This window comes from Hetaerina americana, unplaced genomic scaffold (genome assembly GCF_022747635.1).
Source record: "Hetaerina americana unplaced genomic scaffold, ioHetAmer1.1.p SCAF_21, whole genome shotgun sequence".
NCBI classification, from domain to species: Eukaryota; Metazoa; Arthropoda; class Insecta; order Odonata; family Calopterygidae; genus Hetaerina; species Hetaerina americana.
The window spans coordinates 8007551-8026370 of NW_027286775.1; the positions used below are offsets into that span (position 1 = coordinate 8007551).

General features: G+C 41.8%; 1 protein-coding gene across 1 annotated transcript in view; it reads right to left on the bottom strand.

The window, feature by feature from the left end:
• The window catches only part of LOC139688610 (sodium-coupled monocarboxylate transporter 1-like), a 35344-nt gene extending 22445 nt beyond the window's left edge, over nt 1–12899 (bottom strand). Inside the window, exons 1-6 of the mRNA XM_071586157.1 lie at nt 12661–12899; nt 8501–8660; nt 6964–7015; nt 6786–6853; nt 4082–4236; nt 3693–3833 (exon numbers count right to left, since the gene is read on the bottom strand). Of these exons, the coding sequence (XP_071442258.1) occupies nt 3693–3833; nt 4082–4236; nt 6786–6853; nt 6964–7015; nt 8501–8660; nt 12661–12899 (815 nt within the window). The remainder of the gene's footprint in view (nt 1–3692; nt 3834–4081; nt 4237–6785; nt 6854–6963; nt 7016–8500; nt 8661–12660) is intronic.
• Between the last annotated feature and the right edge of the window lie 5921 nt (nt 12900–18820).

The window sequence follows — 18820 nt, forward strand, 5'->3', positions numbered from 1 at the left end:
GATGTCTGGATTGCGTGTCGTACTCATAAACCCACGTCTCGTCTCCAGTAATGATCCTTTTGATGAATGTGGGATCGGATTCAGCCTCGCAAATCATGTCTTTTGCGACGTCAACACGGTCTCTTTTTTGCATGAAATTGAGGTCTTTTGGAACCAACTTTGCTGCTACACGACGGAAACCCAAATCATTAACCACAATGTCTTGGGCGGATCCATAGGCAATGTTCAAGTCCTCCGCTATTTCTCTGATGGTTAATTTGCGGTTATTGACCAACATTTCTTTTACTTTATCAATTTTTTCACCGACTTTCGATGTCGATGGTCTGCCACTGCGTTCATCGTCTTCGATTGACTCACGACCACTTCTGAACCGCTCGTGCCACTGGTAAACGACCGTTTTTTTTAGAGAATCGTTGCCGAAACACTTTTCCAACATTTCCAACGTCCGTGCGCCACTAAATCCGTTTTTTACGCAAAATTTAATACAAGTTCGTTGTTGCAAATTTAAATCCATTTCTGCAATTGTAAAAAATCGCCAACACACACAGAGATAGATGTACTCTTGGCTACGTAACTTTTGCAAATGTCAAGTTATGACACTAAGATTTAAAGGGAATATCAACAACAGATGTACCAATTTAACAAAAAAACAGAACTCAAATCGGAACGATGGGAGCGCCACACGGTGGTTATTCCGGGAACTTTTTGATCAAGGTAGTATGTCGTCCGTCGGATGGGACGTTAAACTGCGAACCCCTTGGCGCCTTTCGACAAGAATAGGCTAATGCCAACGCCGGGTTCCACCCTTCTTCCTATCGCATCCATCCCCAATGGCGCAAATGACCTCAGCTGTCGGTCGCCTCCTTCCCCTGAATACTACTACTACCGGACTCCAATTAAAATCGAAATTGGAAGCCATTCCTACCTTACAAGGTGTGATCAAATAAAGACAAGAGTGATTTTATAAGTTGTTTATTTCGACGGATACAGCTTAATCGAACTCGTCGCCCTCAAAGTGCATGTCTTGGCTGACGACACACCTTTGCCAACGTTCCTTCCAGCTCTCGAACCCTGCCAGGTAAGCCGCTTTGGGGATCCTCTTCAGGTCCGCTGTACAATTAGTTTTAATGCCCGCAATAGAGTCCAATCGGCACCCTTTCAAGGTTGATTTTAACTTTGGGAACAAAAAGAAGGTTTTAAGAAACTCTTGGCCGGCATTGTCTCGATACGGGAGTTCATGACAAATGTCCACACGTTTTTGTCTCTGTTCATCAGTCAGCACCAGCGGGACGAATTTTGATGCGACGCGCGTCATACACAAAATGCCTGTCAAAATTGTCTGATAGGATCCAAAACTAATGTTCACTTTCTCGGCTCTCTTCCTAACAGTTAAAACGGCGATTTGCCAGCACCAAATTGCTATGGTTAGGGTCTGTCGAAGTGGAAGGCTGCCCCGTTCGCGATCTTGATCTGTCGAGGTTCTGCCCACTTTAAAATGACTGTACCACTCAAAACACTGGCTTCGACTCATAGCTTCATTAAAAAAGGCTTGCTAAATCATTCTAAACGTCTCCATAGCACTTTTGCCAAGTTGGTAACAAAATTTCACGCACACACGCTGTTCCTTCTCGCTCCTCCATTGCTGCCATAGCACGCGGCGACGTACAGGTTAAGACACGTACCGCTGCTGCTGCGTAACGACTCGACGTAAACAAACGCAACACCTCTCGTTTTAGTCGTCAGATATGTCGCTAGATGGCGCACTGTGTCTCGTTTCAAACCGTTGAACGGATTGCACAGAATAAAATCAGCCCGGTCTTTTTTTGATCACACCTTGTATTTTATTTATCAATCCCTAACTAATTACCTCCTTATATATACCTACCCTGCTTCAAAAGGATTAAAAATCCAGAGGAAAAGTAAATGAGTTTACTAACCACCAATCCTGGCATCCTGGGATATCAATAGATGAGAGTGGGTGTCGCAAGTTCGCGGGTCGCGAAAATCTCGCGGGATTTTCTATCGCATTGCATTATATTTTGACAGTTTGCAATATGAGTAAAGTAGAAGAATCGCTGACTGCACACACTACTATAGCAAGATGCGTTCTGAGTGTGTGGGGACGTTTGGACACCAAGATGGTGGCTCTAGTCCTACCCACCGCCACGCTAGGCCAAAACTTTAGTTACTTTCTGGACATCCCTCGTATTTAGTCTTGCATATAATCCTTGATTTTTTCTCTGAATCTTATTTTATCCCAAAATTAGGGTCTTCTGTGAAATCAGGCACGCGGCATGTAGTGAAGGCAAGGTTAAGCGAACATAGAACCTCTCCTTATTGCAAGAAACTGCGGGAGATGTCGCGACAGTAACTTTTCACGGAGTCATCCGCTGATATGCATTTCAATGCAACAATTTCAGAGTGTAAAAATCATTCGCCTTGACCGGGATTGTTGACGTCTCCTTATTGTTTTCATTTTTAAATTTATTTACTGAACATTACTTTGACCAGACTAAGATTCATTGATACAGATGCTCCGCCAGTGTTAACAACGTGTACGTATTTCATTCGCTAGATCCGATGTCAGAGAGACTCCCAAGTATTTTTTAATTGTTCCGCTACCACTACGTTTGCCCTTCGTTAACCGAGAGTAAGAAGTCTGCTCGTAGTAAAAACATAAAATCGAAGGAAGCAAAACAATTCAAGTCATGAATATTTTATTTATTTTAGTACTATGCAGGGTGTATGGCAGGGGGTGAATACACAACAGACTAATTTTGACCCGAATTATTTTATCCCCACTGCAGTCGGAAAATGTTATTCTGATCCCTTATCGTTCGTGGAAAAAAATCTCTTTTACACTTAATCTCTCTAATTTTATTGACATGATCTCTCCTACCGTTGTACGATGGGGATAATAACACATTTTCAACTTCATTGCTAAGGATACGCCCTTCCAATTTATACAAGAGATTGAATCTGTAATATGACCTTCGCTCTTTTAAGTGATTCCCAGCCTAGATCCTCTAATATTTTGGATACTCTACTAAGTTAATCATAATGAAGTTTGCCAAATCTAGCTTCTCTACGCTGCACGCGATCCAATTCGGCAATGAATTCAACTTCGTGAGGATTTCAAATACTAGGAGCATGAATGGACGACCACATGACGAGGGTTGGGCGCGACAGTGGAGGAGAGAATGGCCGTAGACTATGAATGGAGCCCTGCAAGGGGAAAGAAGTCAATGGAATCACTAAAATGAGAACTAGTGTATCATCTGTTGATATAATTTTGAGGAACAACAGCTTGATGGAGATTGTAGCGAAATGAAGAGCCATGAGAACAGAGAGAGAGAGAGAGAGAGACGGCCATGAAGGCGAGGACGTGAGCGGACATTAGACGACGAAAGTCGAGAGGACATTTAACCGCGAGTGTCTCTCTCCGCCGGCAACTGTTTCGCCAGATGTGACAATGGCGGAACGGTTGCCAGCGACACACGCGGTGAAACCATGCAGCCTTCACAATCTTTTAAATTAGATCACACACTGGTTGCTTAGATTATCATTGATTTTCGCAACTGCGAATAGAATGATAATTTGTTGCATACAGCTGCAAAGGACAATGTGAGCGATTTAGAAATAATTGATATTTTCACTGAAAAGAACATTGTATTTGTTTTCGAAAATCTTACTTTGTGGCTTCTTTGTTGGATGGTAGTGTCAGTAACCGTTGGACTGCACTCTGATTCGCAGCCATGATTCCGGTCCAGTAGAAAGTCCCTCCTATCAACACGGACACGAAAGTGTGGCGTACGGTGGGATCCGGATTGAAGCTGAAATTTAGCAATTAGACAAATACTTTTGGTTGTCAAGATGCACCTAAACATGTCTTTATATTTCAAATTAAACGTCTGTTAACGGACTCAAATTTAATAAGCTGGGGGGAGTAATCGTATCCATATTTTAGACTCATCGTATCGTTTATTCCGCAGCCGTTCAAAAATTCGAAACATTTTATTTCCGGCCGAAGGGAAGAATAAAAAGCTAGGAGATAATCCCTTTCACTCCGCACGCTACTTACTCTAAAAGTTGCAACCTCCCAGTCGCGAGGTTGTCGTTCCAGACTTGTTCCAGTCCTCCGCCTAAAATGGTCCCGCGTACGATAAGAGCCGCCAGGGTGCCAACTAAAACGACGAACAGCACCACATCACTCCAGATTACGGCCTTTATCCCTCCCTGGAAAAAAATCAATCCCGTTCGGATGTCTTAACGATACTCAAGTCAACATTTCCTCTTGGAAGATGCAGCAACACAGGTATTTCACGATTGAGAAAGAAATTTAATTAGTTTTGAATATTTCTGCATATCAGCAAACAATATATGATATTGTGAGCATTATTGATAAATATCACAGGATTGTAGCATTAAGTGACCCATAGAGGAATAGAAACTTGAAATAATTGCGGTGTGTAATCTCAGAATGGCGATGCAAAAAAGTAAATGACACGTGTACAGTGATTGCGGTTAATCTGAACTTACTTAAAATAGATTGGACAGGTGAAGATGCAAGCAGAGCTAGGGCTCAGCTACTCTTAATAAACTAAGAAGAGATTTTAGAATGTTGACGGCCCCCCTTAAGGTTTGAATTTTGAGAGAAGACTGGTCTTGAAATTTTTTGTGAGAGACATCTAAATAGTAAGATTTTACTAGAAATGTGCTGACACGAATGATCGCTTCGAATAAGTTGACGCCATATTAATTGCATTTACTCAAGAATTTGACGTGAATGGCACTGACTGACGGCCTCATTAAATAAATAACACGGCTTTAGATCCATGACTAGTGGACTTAATAGTAGCATTTACGAGTTGTAGGAAACAAAAGCTGAGAAATTCAACTGTGAGATGGAATTATAGTTTTAACTCGCGGATTTCACAGGGAAGCGCAATAAAGTACCAATATGGTTCTCATTTTGATGAATGACCTTCCTGAAGTGTTATGAACTGTTTAGCTCGCTTGCCTGCGGATAGTTGCGCGGTATACAATAAGTTGAGAGCCATCGGGAATTGTGGCCTGTTGCAAAATATTTTGGACAGAGTTAATGCAAGTTGGACTTAAATATGTCCAGGTTGAGTATGTAGAGTGAGTATAGTACAGTTGGGCATATACAAGTTGAGTGGTTTATGTACCTTTCATTTATTTATTCAATCACCCTAGGTACCCTGCAAGCCACCTCTTGGGTGTGTGGCAGGGGGTGATTACACACCAGACTACTTTTGACCCAAAATACTTTTCCCTTAAGTGGCGCGGATAATTTTATTCTGATTCGGGGAAAAATGACATCTTAAATATGTCTGCTCTACAAAAAATCTCTCTCATTTCATTGACTCTATCTCCCCTACCGAAGTGTAATGCAGGTAATAATACATGTTCAACATCATTTATAAAGAGACGTCCTTCCGATTTATGTGCAAGGGATTTAATCTGAAATTTAACCTTCGCTCCGTGAGTGATTCCCGACCTAGCTCCTCTAATGATTTTGATACGCTACTATAAGTTTATCATAAAAAAACATTTCACAAGTCTAGCTCCCCTCTACGCTGCACGCGATTTAATTCGGTTATCGATCCAACTTCATGAGGATCCCTTATGTTGTACTAGCACCGTACTTGTATTCTAAATGAGGCTCATTAAAGAAATATAATATTACTCTTTAACCTGTTCATCTCATTTCCCCAATACTCTTCTAATAAATCCTATTTTTTGTTTGCTAGATAGACTAGGTTAGAGATAGGTTAGAGATAGCTAGGGTAAGGCTAGATAACACTCCCCTGGGGAGTATCTGAAATGACTTCTACTGCATTTGAAAGTCTTCCATCCAGCCCAGGATATTTTAATCTATGAAATAGGCTTCCGCCGTTTGCTTGAAAAATACGAATGTTGAGCAATTTTAGGTAGGATTATGTTTTTCGAAGTGAAGCTTAGGTAAGTAGGAGCCATATTATGGAAAAGATAGCTTTGAAAATCCCCTTGAACACATTATTTTGTTAGAAAAAACAAAATACTGTTCCAGAGGCCAATCGTAAGTTATGGTGTTCTCTTGAGGGACTTTTGCGCCTAAATGTTGCAGTCGAAAAAATTGAAAAATCAGGGAGTTGCTATTAGATTTGTGTTTGAAAAATGGCACAGGAGAAAGGGCAGAGTTGGTGAGATGATCAGCAAACTCGTTTGGGAGGGATTGGCGAAGAGCAGGAAGTCAACCATTTCCGTGATAAACCTTTGTAGTGCTCACTGGAAGGCTGCATTTTCAGGTTTATGGGAGAGAAAAAACATGCGGCTGTAAGTAAGGTCATTTTGGACTATGATTGGAAAATTAAATGGCTTTCTCTAACGCGTGAGGCGATAAGGTATTTTTTTTAATGGTTTATCCCCATGCACAGTATACCATTCGTATCGAGGAATGGAATGACCTAGCTAAGAAGTTTTCGAACTTCACCTACCCATGTGAAGTAATCCTCAACGGATTTGTAGACACTAAAAAGAATGTAATTTTCTGCTCACAATACCTTAAATAATATAGGTTTATTTCTCCTGATGAAACTTCTTATATATTATGTGTGTATTCATCTTTTAATATTTTTCATTGTGTATGTCATTTTATGTCAATTGATTTTGTGATCTCAGAGTTACTTCGTATTGTATTTGTGAATTAATAACTAAATAAGCTTGGGATTAAAAGTTACGCATGCAGATTTTCATTTATCAAATACTTACGGTGTACTTACTATGGAAACGTAGAAAACACAAACGCCGAACACTATCGACAGAATTACGTAAATGTTCAAGTTGGTCACTGAAATAAAGAAGGAAATGTCATTAGTGGTGGCTCGTAAGATGAATGAACGTGCGAGTCGTGTTCGTTGCCCGGGTGGGTAGAGAGAAGGAGATGGGGGTCGGTCTCACCCTCGGCCAGGGCGAGGGCGGGCGCGTAGAGCGTCAGCGCGTTGCTCATCATCTGAAGGGGAAAACGAAATGGTCGGAATACGAAAGGCTAGGGGGACTCAACACTTTCAAATTCTACGAGTTACACGAGATACTTACCCCCTGTACGATGAAAGCAAATGAGTAGATCAGCCGAACGCAGTTGTGGAATCGCAGGAGTAGATACTGAAAAACAAACCACGAGGTGGGTCGTTAAAAGGGCCCGACAAATGTGAATCGAAGAGTTTATTTAACTTTTTAAGCAATAAAGAGTCAATTTAAAGAGAAGGAATTTGGAGGTTTTTTTTAATTTTTTAAGAAAGAATGGAGGTAGCTTCGAGTGATGTGACTTGATATTTTGATTTTGTTCTTCACCAGCTCCATTTATCAATTAACGTCAGGTACTTGAAATTGTGCAAGTTCATCATAAAAGAAAGGAAAGAAATAGTAAACTCATTGGGTGGTACGTCATTCATTAATAGGGGAGCTTTGTCTACGGAAATCATTTTTCACTTCGCTAAGCTGAAAATAGAACCAAAAATTACTTGATTAGGAATATAAATTTCTTCCCTTAGACGGTATTTTATCATTTTTCTATAACGATAATATTCCGACGAAAATGAATACCAATGCACTCACTCATGTCCAACTGCATTTAATATTTGCTGCAGTCCAACAGAATGCCTCTCGTGGCTAAGGAAGCCGTCGCAATCCGTTGCCCTCGGGTGTCACCACAGTCGGCTCGTTTATTTCCTTCTCCTCGTCAAACCCTCCATTTTCAATTGATATCCGAGAGTAACGTAATTAACCTCACCCATGACACGATTACGATACTCATACTAGATTAATTATTTTAAGTCGACGCATAGGCCATCCATCAAAACTCGGCCCCGTGGCATTTTTCTGTTGCTGACGGCAGCATTTCTATTGCGACAAAACGGTCTTAATTTATTATTAACCTGGAATTATACTTTTCGATGATATCTTCCCAGGAATATTTTCTCCGGCAGTTTTGAGTTTTTTTTTACTGATTGTAAACTCAACGATAACATCTTCCTAATTTCCACATAATATCCTGCGGTTTCAATTCTTGAGTTATTTGTTTGTTTATTTATAAATAAATATGCTCGTTCTTTAAGAGAACAGAGGTGCTTTGCGGAAGATCCTTCTGAATGCTTCAGTTCCGTGTGCATTTTCTTTGGGAAAAGTATTCTTGTCATTGTAAATACACTTTAAAAAGTGAATTGTGAGTAAAGGTGATAACACGAGTGGAAGAGAGTGCCGCTTCCTTTGCAATCTCACGCGCAGATGGCATCGAGAACATTAGCGAAATACTAACGAAACTTTTAGATGCAAATCGAAACATCCCTGAACTCTCCGTGTCACTTTCGAGCGGTAAGTTTTGAAATATGGTTAGTGGGAACATTTTCGGATCCTTGAAACTGCAGAGGAATCGCAGCGATTGATTTTGGGTGAATATCTACGCGTCTTGTTTTTTTACGACCTGTTCACCACTTACCTCATTTACGGAAGTGATTCCTAGGCGATCGTAGACGGGGATGTAAAGCGCGGTGGTCATCGGGCCAGCGATGAAGAATGCTGTGCTGAATATGTACAGCTGACCGCCGTAATTGTACATCTCCACTGGATTCCCAAGCACCGATATTGCCGTCGAAAATCTATGGGAAGTAGCAGATAAAAGAATATCGAAAAGCGAAGTCTTCCGTCTACAATTATGTATCGCGATTACTGAGGTGAATTGTGACGGGCTCTTAAAATGAAGATTGCGAGAAATACTACATTATTCGGTCAGATATCAGACAACAGCATTTATGAGAAAACCTGTGAATGCTGCATATGCATTATTGATGGTTTTTTTATGGTATAGTTTTCATTATTTGAATATCATTACGAAACTTATCAAGTTTTTTTCACAGATCGCTGGAAATAAAATATTAATAAGAAAACAAGCGTGGTAATAACCACACATGATTGTCCATTGCCTTGATGATAAATGTTCGTTACTTTTGTCCTCCATACGTTTTTAGGGAAAAATAACCGTATTTTGATTTCCGCATTTTTCGGGCTGCGTCCGCGTATGTCGTTTAAATGTACAACAGTTTCGCCAGCTATCCTGCTGGCGTCCTCAGTTCAAGGATGAAAAGAAGCTTGTTGTCCCGTCTTATATAGGAAAAATCCGGCGCCAATACCGGGAAATTTCTTGGCCAATCAGGGAACGTCCTCATATTTGCGCGGAATTATTCTTTTCCACGCACTGTGGAGTGGATATCCATCCTCTCTGTTAAAATTTTCTGGCCTTTTAACGATTTCAATGGCCTCTCTGATTATTCTCTGGAAGTATTTTCCTTCTTTCGCTATTATTTTAGCGTCGTCGAAGAGAATAGAGTGTCCAGGTTCACTCCAGGCGTGCTCAGCGATGGCCGATGCTCTAAACTGTTTGGCCTTGGTTGCCCTCTGGTGTTCACTCATGCGTGTTTTCAGCGCTCTGCACGTTTCACCGATGTACCATTTGCCACAGGAGCATGGCACTTGGTACACGCCTTCTGATATTAACGGTGAAATTCCATCCTTGGGTCCGGGTAGGGTGTCAGCTATCTTGGTGACGCAGTTGAATCTGGTCACCACATCATGTTTCCTTAAAGCCCTCGCGATTCTTTCCGAAGTCCCTGCGATGAAGGGGATGGTGACGTAAGCCTTCGGACGTGGTCTGGAGTCTTCCTCCCTGTCAAGAACAGCGGTGGTTTGTCTCTTCTTTTCTTCCTTCTCGGCCCTTTTTTGGATCATATGAGCGCTGTATCCATTCCTTTGCAGGGCATTTGTCAAGTGTTTCTTCTCGTTGGCAATAGAATAGGAGTCACATATTTTATATGCTCGGTTGACAAGTGTGTCTACCAGTGAGGTCTTCTGACTGGGATGGTGGTGCGATGCAGCATTAAGGTAGCGGTCGGTGTGAGTAGGCTTCTTGTATACTCTGTGTCCAAGCCTCCCATTCCCTGTATTTCTCTTCACCATGACGTCCAAGAAGGGCAGTTGGTGATCCTTTTCCACCTCCATAGTGAAGTGGATGGCTTGATGCTGTGAGTTCAAATGTTTCAGGAACTTTTTTAATTCTTCCTCTCCGTGTGACCAAATGACAAAAGTGTCGTCGACATATCTTAGCCACAGTGAGGGCCGCTTGTCGCAGGATTCCAGTGCTTTCTTTTCGAAGCTCTCCAGGTTGGCCACAACCGGGGAGAGGGGTGAGCCCATCGCAGCTCCTTCCATCTGCTCGTAATGGTCACCATTCCATAGGAAGAAGGAATTGCGGAGGCAATGCTCCACCAATCCTGGAAAGTCCTTAGGGATTCCGCGGGAGGTGAGTTCCTTGATGATATTCAGCGATTCCTCAATAGGGACGCTGGTGAAAAGCGATTCAACATCGAAGCTGACCATGAGATCGTTGTCGTGGATGGTGATGTTTCTTATTACGTCAATGAAATGCGTCGAGTTTTTTACGAAGCTGGGTGTCTGTCCGACGTGGTCCTGCAGAGACCGCGCCAAGTACTTGGCGAGTTGGTAAGTCGGAGCGTCAATCTGGCTCACAATCGGTCGGAGAGGTACATCCTTCTTGTGAATTTTGGGCAGGCCGTACAGTCTCGGTGGTTTCCGTGCAGTCGGAAGCAGGCGTCGTTGCTCTTCTTTTGGAATAAGCGATCGTTTAATGATAGCCCTTGTGCTTCTCTCCGTCTTGGCAGTGCCCTGCAAAGGAATGGATACAGCGCTCATATGATCCAAAAAAGGGCCGAGAAGGAAGAAAAGAAGAGACAAACCACCGCTGTTCTTGACAGGGAGGAAGACTCCAGACCACGTCCGAAGGCTTACGTCACCATCCCCTTCATCGCAGGGACTTCGGAAAGAATCGCGAGGGCTTTAAGGAAACATGATGTGGTGACCAGATTCAACTGCGTCACCAAGATAGCTGACACCCTACCCGGACCCAAGGATGGAATTTCACCGTTAATATCAGAAGGCGTGTACCAAGTGCCATGCTCCTGTGGCAAATGGTACATCGGTGAAACGTGCAGAGCGCTGAAAACACGCATGAGTGAACACCAGAGGGCAACCAAGGCCAAACAGTTTAGAGCATCGGCCATCGCTGAGCACGCCTGGAGTGAACCTGGACACTCTATTCTCTTCGACGACGCTAAAATAATAGCGAAAGAAGGAAAATACTTCCAGAGAATAATCAGATAGGCCATTGAAATCGTTAAAAGGCCAGAAAATTTTAACAGAGAGGATGGATATCCACTCCACAGTGCGTGGAAAAGAATAATTCCGCGCAAATATGAGGACGTTCCCTGATTGGCCAAGAAATTTCCCGGTATTGGCGCCGGATTTTTCCTATATAAGACGGGACAACAAGCTTCTTTTCATCCTTGACCTGAGGACGCCAGCAGGATAGCTGGCGAAACTGTTGTACATTTAAACGACATACGCGGACGCAGCCCGAAAAATGTGGAAATCACCTACTCATCGCCGCGGAAACCTTCGAACGAACATAACCGTATTTTAGCAAAAAAAAAACGTTGGGGAACAAGTAATTTCTTCGTTGATAGAGAATTTGTAGTCTCTTTGGGTCAGAGGCAAAACGGCTTTCGTTAATGTTATCATGTTCAATACGGGGTTTATAAGTAATTAATCTTTTGATTTCGTCCCCTACCAAAGAGTAGAATCCAGGCAAAGAAAGTACGATTCATTTTGAAGCAGCGGAAACCCAAACTGAATAATTTCCCGTGGAATGTAATTAATATTGTCAACTCCATCAAAGAGCGTGAATTAAACGCGTGGTTTTTGGTTATTAATGTGGGAATGCGGATGTGGACCATTCAGGCTCGTTTTTTCTAGAATTTTTACTTGGAAATATTATTGAACCTCATCACTGAAATTGGAACCCTTTCGGATGTTTCGTAACTCATCTCTGCTCAACAACAATTTCATGTATTTATGGACCTTAAAATGAAGAAACAAATGAATTCCAAAGAAATTGTATGTACGGCATTTCGTCACAACATCTAGTTCCTTTAAAAGCCCCAAAATTTCAAAGCGTAAGAGGACGCCTCGGTAGCTTAGGTGGCTGAAGCACTCGACCGGATATTGAGGGATCTGGGTTCGAATCCCAGTCAAAGCGAATGATTTTTACACTCTGAAATTGTTGCATTGGAACCAAATGAATTTTTATCCCCGAGGACAGGTCCGAGTATTTCTGGCAAGAAGTCCGGATGTTGATGGTTTTTGTCAAATCTCGTATGACTATTGTTTTCGATAACCTGAAATGGAATAATTACCATATTTTGAATGAATTGCTTTATTTCCTCAATTATCTGAGGTAATTTTTCATGTGTCTTTCTTTTTGCGAGTTTTTCATTCTTTCATTAAGTCTACATCTTGAAAGAAGGACATTCTCCATTTCAAGACAATACAACTTTTTAGAAAAAATTTCGGTTTATGCGGAGTGAAATTCCTCGACCTCTAATGACCTGAGTCAAATTCAATGAATTTGTTCGGATGCATGGGAAATATATGCCTATGCTGGAATGAGCGTGTAATTGGTTTTATTTCCATTCTAATGCTAACTTTTAATTTGATTTTATTTATAAGTTAATATGCATGTAAACTCACCCAATTATAAGCGATATACCGACGGGGAAGAAGTGCATCTTTCGGTCGCCCATGAGATACTCGGAGGCCGTGGTCTTCCTGCCCCGGAAGCATCCTTGGAACACTCCCGCGGACACTGAAATGCAGAGAATTGCCCCGAAGACGGCGTAATCGGCCGGGGTGAAGTGATGACGGTCCAGGCCGCCGCCGGCCGCACACTCGCCCTCGCCCCGGGGCATCCAAGGGTGCTGCTTGCTCATCTCCCTCGCCGGGGTCAGTCGCATCGAAAATGAACTCCCGGAAGAATGTCTCTCTAGATCGCACACGAAAACTAGCCAAGAACGGGAAACATTGCAATTTACAGCGAATGCAACTCATTTCACCGACAGTCTGATTAAAATAAACCATAAACACAGTAATCAACCCGAAGGTCGGTTTGGTATTGGGTGATGGTAGAGTTCACCCAGCACTAAGCCCTATACGGCGTGTGAAATTCACACATCAGGGTAATAAGGGGGGCCAGTTCCTTTCCCTGAGCCAGTTATGGTTTCCCAGGAAGATTTGGTACCCGAAAAATCACTTTAGCTTGGGTGGAGCTGCAGGTGCCCAGAGTGCCTTGCCCGGGAATCGAACCCGGGACCCTCCGGTCAGCAGTCCAACGCTCTACCCACTGGACTACCGCGACCCACGACAGTCTGATTATAAGATGGAATCAAACCAATGAATGGTGAAAAGCAAACAATTCAAATAAAAAAAAGTATTACCTGAATAAACACTTTTGTGCCAAGAGAATTATAATATAGCAGAATTTCCAATAAAGAACATATCTCAGGTAGAATCAATCAAGTGCGATATTAACAGGAAATGCTTGTATCAGGGATACTATATGTGTGGAAGATAATATAGCAAGAAAATAATAGGGAAAGTGAGCGGAAGGCGCTCATCATATGGCAACCTGAATGGCAGCCAAAATGAGTGTAGCCAAAGCACTAAAAACCAAAATCATTTCATGACGATTCCTCACTGATGCACGAAGTCACGTAGTATTATTACTTTAGTATAAAAAAGTAGTTATTAGAAAAATAAATTTAAATTTCATGGAATTCATCGATGAAAAGAGGTTTTTTAATTTCTCTTACTGGTTATCATACTCTAGTTTGGTTTCCAATGTTATCACCCAACAAACAAAATTCAAATTCATATGCCTATCCCTTCATTATTTTCTCTTGAAACTCATTCAAATAAGACTGTGCTTTTTTACGTAGAGGCATGACGAGGGTAGTCTGAAAAGTTTCCGATCTGACAAAAATAAACGATACATTATTTCCTCAAATATGTATTCTTATTTTTCAACATAGTCTTCTTTTACGTCGATACACTTTTTTCAGCGATGCTCTTAACTTCTTTGAATCCTTCAAAATATTAGTCGATATCTTTCTCCGAAAGTTTGCAGAGGGAGTGTGAAATCGGTGCGCTGTACAGAAAAGTTAAATCTTTATCGGGAAGTAAGAAAGGAATATCTATGCTAACAGTTAGAGATAAGGCGGGTAAGATAACCCGCCTTATCTCTAACTGTTAGCATAGATCTTCCTTTCTTACTTCCCGATAAAGATTTAACTTTGCTGTACAGCGCACCGATTTCACCCTTCCTCTGCAGACTTTCCATATCCTCGCACTGCGTCTTCCACCATGCTTCTTTTGCTTTATTTGTTGCCCGCCTCAATTTATCGTTTAATTCTTTGTACTTCATTTTGCCTAATTCTATATTTAAATTCTTCCATTTTCGCCGCTCATCCATCTTTGTAATCATCTCATCCGTGATCCATGGTTTTCTTGTCCTTTTAGCGTTAACGGTTCCAATAGTGTCTTTTGCGGCTTTAGACAACCCTTTCTTGAAACTTTCCCATCTTTCTTCGATAGTACTAAGCCCTTTACCATCCTCCATGAATTCCCCTACCGCCTGTTTGTATTCCTTCCTTTTCAAACCATTTAATGCTTCTACATTCCATTTTCTAACTCGCCGCCCCTGCCTTATCTTTTTGAAACGGACGCTACATGGCATGGCATGCTCTATCGTACTGTATTACGATGGTGCCAATAATAGTTTTTTTTCTTTAGCATTCTGGTTTCATTAAAAACTGTGTACGAGTGGCAGGTCAATCTGTTCCACATCCCAAATAAATAATAGCTATACGATTGCCCGCAGAGGTTTGATATGGTATATAAGTGTGTGTGGGTCAGTGAGCAGCTGAATTTATAATAGTAATATTCAGTACGTGCTGAATTGTGCTGTGAATTATCCTCGTACGTCCCTGGAATCCATTGAAAACATTTCAGAAATGTAAAAATTCGGTTATCACATCTTTTTAATTATGATGGCACAATGTGGGCTAGGGCGAGAGAATATCCGAGAGATATGTTCAAAATCCATGTGGCTCATAACGAAGGTACATATCCAGGGAGTTTACCCGTGTCCCTATTTGGATAAATAGGGACACGGGTATTGTAGTGAGTGACCGTCCTGGTCGGGAGCCGAGGGTGCCCTGCTCCCTGGAGTACATCTGCTCCACTCAAGGTCATAGACGCAGCATACAAGACTTGAATATGACGAGTATTACATGATTAGCCGCTATTACTATGCCCACAAACGGAGGACGAGAAAATACGTTAACAGAGGGCAGGCGCACATACATTTCAGACATACATTCAATTCAGACACTTAAGTATTACCGGTTAGTATTCTACGCATTTCGGACGGACAATTCACAAATGCAATGCACTTTATAAACTTACACCTCTACCCCACCCACCTGGCACAAGGGCGCATGGTGGGGCGGATTGTTAGGACGCCAGACTTGGAGAGTTTTTTTTTGGGAATTTAATCTTTTATACTCCTCTTTTCGGCAGCGCGTATCTATTATTTTCTTAGGTGTTCCCACTTTTATTTTTGTCGCGAATAGTGCGCGGGAAAAACGAATAATTGAGTTCATCAGCTCGACAGTCTAACTCTCTATAATTTTGTAGCCATTTTCTACCTTGCCAATGTAATTAGGAGGTCTAATTATATCTCCAGTGTCGGATGCAAAACCACACGCTTTATATCTTTGTAATAAGTTTAATCATGCCCTGAGTCTTCGCATATCTAAAGGTTCCCACCCCAGATTCTGTATTAAATGTGTGACGCTCTGTGTCCTTTGGTACGAGTTTTCACGAACCTGGCGGCCTTTTTCTGTACCCTATTCAATTCTATAGTCAATGTTTTTTAAAAGGATCCCAAACACTCGCCGAATACTCAATGTGAGGCCATACTAAAGATAAATAGCTCGTTTCCTTCACTTTTTCGTCACTACACTTTCCGACTATACGTTTGTTGGACTTTGTCGTTTATTCCACACCATTGCAAGTTGTGAATCAATTTAGCGCGCCGGACTTTATCAAAGGTCTTCTTGAAATCAAAGAATATCACATCTACTTGTTTCCGTAATGTGAATTATAGGCCTTTTCTAAGAGACGCGGCGAAATCCTTGGAGCTAATTTTCTCGAATAGGTATACTTTTCGTCTGGCTTGTACGATTTTATCTACCGAAACAGATAATTCTATTGCATTTGCTTTGTGATGACTTATTCCTTCCGTTACACATGAATGTGGGACAATTTCGGGATGGTTTATTGAGAAAAGATCTAGAATGTTGCTGCCCCTGGTTGGTGTTTGGCTCATTGTGTTGGTGGTGAGCATATTAAGGATGGCATCGCATGGACCGTGGTTTCTTGCAGCGGTATTATTGCAGAATTTGTCCCAGCCTATTGAAGGAAGATTGAAGTCACTCCCGACTATAAAGTCACTTTTGAAGTGACAAAAAGAACTAAATCCTACTTTCTTTTCCCAATGCTTACCCTGCGCTCTTGCCCACCCACTATGCTAAACCCTTAAAACGTGTTTTTATATCCTGCGTAGCAGAAACTGCGATGCCTCGGCGATATAATGGACCCCGGAGCGATTAAGGGGTACCCAACACGACGAGAGGACAGGCCTCAAAGCAACAAAGTCCCCTCTAATTGTCTGGCAAAATCCCAACAACATTTGATTAAAACCCTCTATTCGGCTCCAGACGAGCCTTCTGCGGTCAATGCGCGGCGCAATACTACATAAACTAAAATTTATTGGGATTTTCAACTCTCTCTCGATCCGTTTAACCTCCGAGTGCATCTCCTTAAAGGAGCGCAGGATCTCTTCGATCCACGCTCCGAGGCGTCGTTTGTCCCGACATGAGCCACAATGCGTCTCTTAGAGCATCCTGTACTACTGACGGCCGCCTACGTCGCCTGGGTCGCTCATATTGATGATCCTGAGAACCACTTTTAGCACAAAATCAAACTTACTGTTCTGTAGTCCTCACATGATGTAGACATGGCCTCTTTCGGAATAGGAACTAACACTGATCTCACAAAGTCTTGCGGCCAGATTCCTTCCTCATATATGCTACGAATTAATCCATATAGCATCATCCTCCCACATTTTCTTAAACCTTTCAGCAGTTCCACGGGAATGTTGTCTAATTTGATTTTATTTCTCTATTTTCCCTTTCCATCTCATCTTTGGGTATGCATGTACAAGCCATCTTCCTCCCAGAATCTCTTTTTATCTCTAACAGTGCTGGCCTAATGTCTTTACCATGCAGTTCTTCTCTATAATCCTTCCATCACTCTTGGATCTTTTCTAGTTCAGCTTTTATCTTACCCGAGTTATCTCTGACTGTGAACACCGACCTTCCATTTTTACTTCCCGATAGTGTTTTGACCTTCTTGTATAGTGCACCAATTTCACCCTTCCTCTGCGGACATATCCTCGCAGCGCGTCTTCAACCATACTACTTTTGATGTCTTTGTTACCCGTCTCAATTTATTATTTAACTCTTTGTATTTCATTCTACCAAACTCTGTGATTACATTCTCCCATTTTCTTCTCTCATCTATCTTTCTAATAATCTCATCTGTGATCCTTGGCTTCCTTGTAATTTCCTTGATTTAAAGTTCTTAAATGAATTGACAACCTTAGCAGTGTTCTGTGACATGAGTACGTATTTAACCAAGTAAGTCACTACACGTACGTCCGCGGTAATGAGTGTGAAAAAAAATTCTCCCCGACATTCTTTATTATTGTGTTATTTTTCGCTGATGATTTGATTAATTTCATTTTGCCTTACGTAAGCTTTTGCATTTTCCAGTTTGCAGCGGTATTTGTGTAATTTTCTCTGAAGCAAATCACATCCCCGCCAGAAATATTTAACCTTGACTCGGTTATAACTACTTCCTTAAAATAGTGGGACCTCCAGTTTTTTATGCCACGTAGACGACACGGCGATGCCGAGGAGATAAGATAGATGATATTTCCGGGTGAAGTGTTGGCAGAAAATTGTGGCGAAACCTCATTCTTATTTTGTTTTTGACCGATTTGAAGGAGTTATCATTGACAAATAATAAAAATGAAATAGATATAAAATTTCAAAATGGGTAGATTAGCTAAGCTCAACGGTAAAACGTACCTTAGCGGGAAAATATAAGGCTTAAGATAAAGAATCCCGCAATTTGTTTCAAAATTTTCAAAAATGCAAAAGCAGTCTAAGAACAAGGGGAAAGGTTTGCGTATTTAAGCAGCACTGGAAGCAAAGAGAGGCCGGGCTCAAAAGAACCAAGTACTGACGCCATGAATTGTATTAATCTGAAGGGGTTGATTTGAGCTGTTGTGTGTTATTTGCCTTTGTGTTGAACATGGAAGAGGCAGCTGCGCAAAGAGGAAGGCTGGAGTCAATGGAAGTGGAAAAATGCAGAAAAATAATTAAATTGAAAATGATAAACAAACAGCAATGCTTGGTAGTGAGTGGGGGTGGAGAGGGAAGCCTATGGAAGCCCCCAGAACAAGAAGAAGAGGTGGGTAACTAACTGGACGCATCCTGAGGCCCGATTGCAGTTCACCGAGGAATATGAATGAAGGAAAGATGAGCGGGGTGGAGAGGAGATTGCAGAGGAAAGCCAAAGGTGGACAACGGGAAGGAGATGCTGGAAGACGTGGCTCGGGGAATTATGAATGAAGTGATACCAGAGAGAATGGACTATAGCTTGGATAGCTCCCACGAATCAATCATCGGAGGGATAAAGCATAATGATGATAGTTATTCGAAAT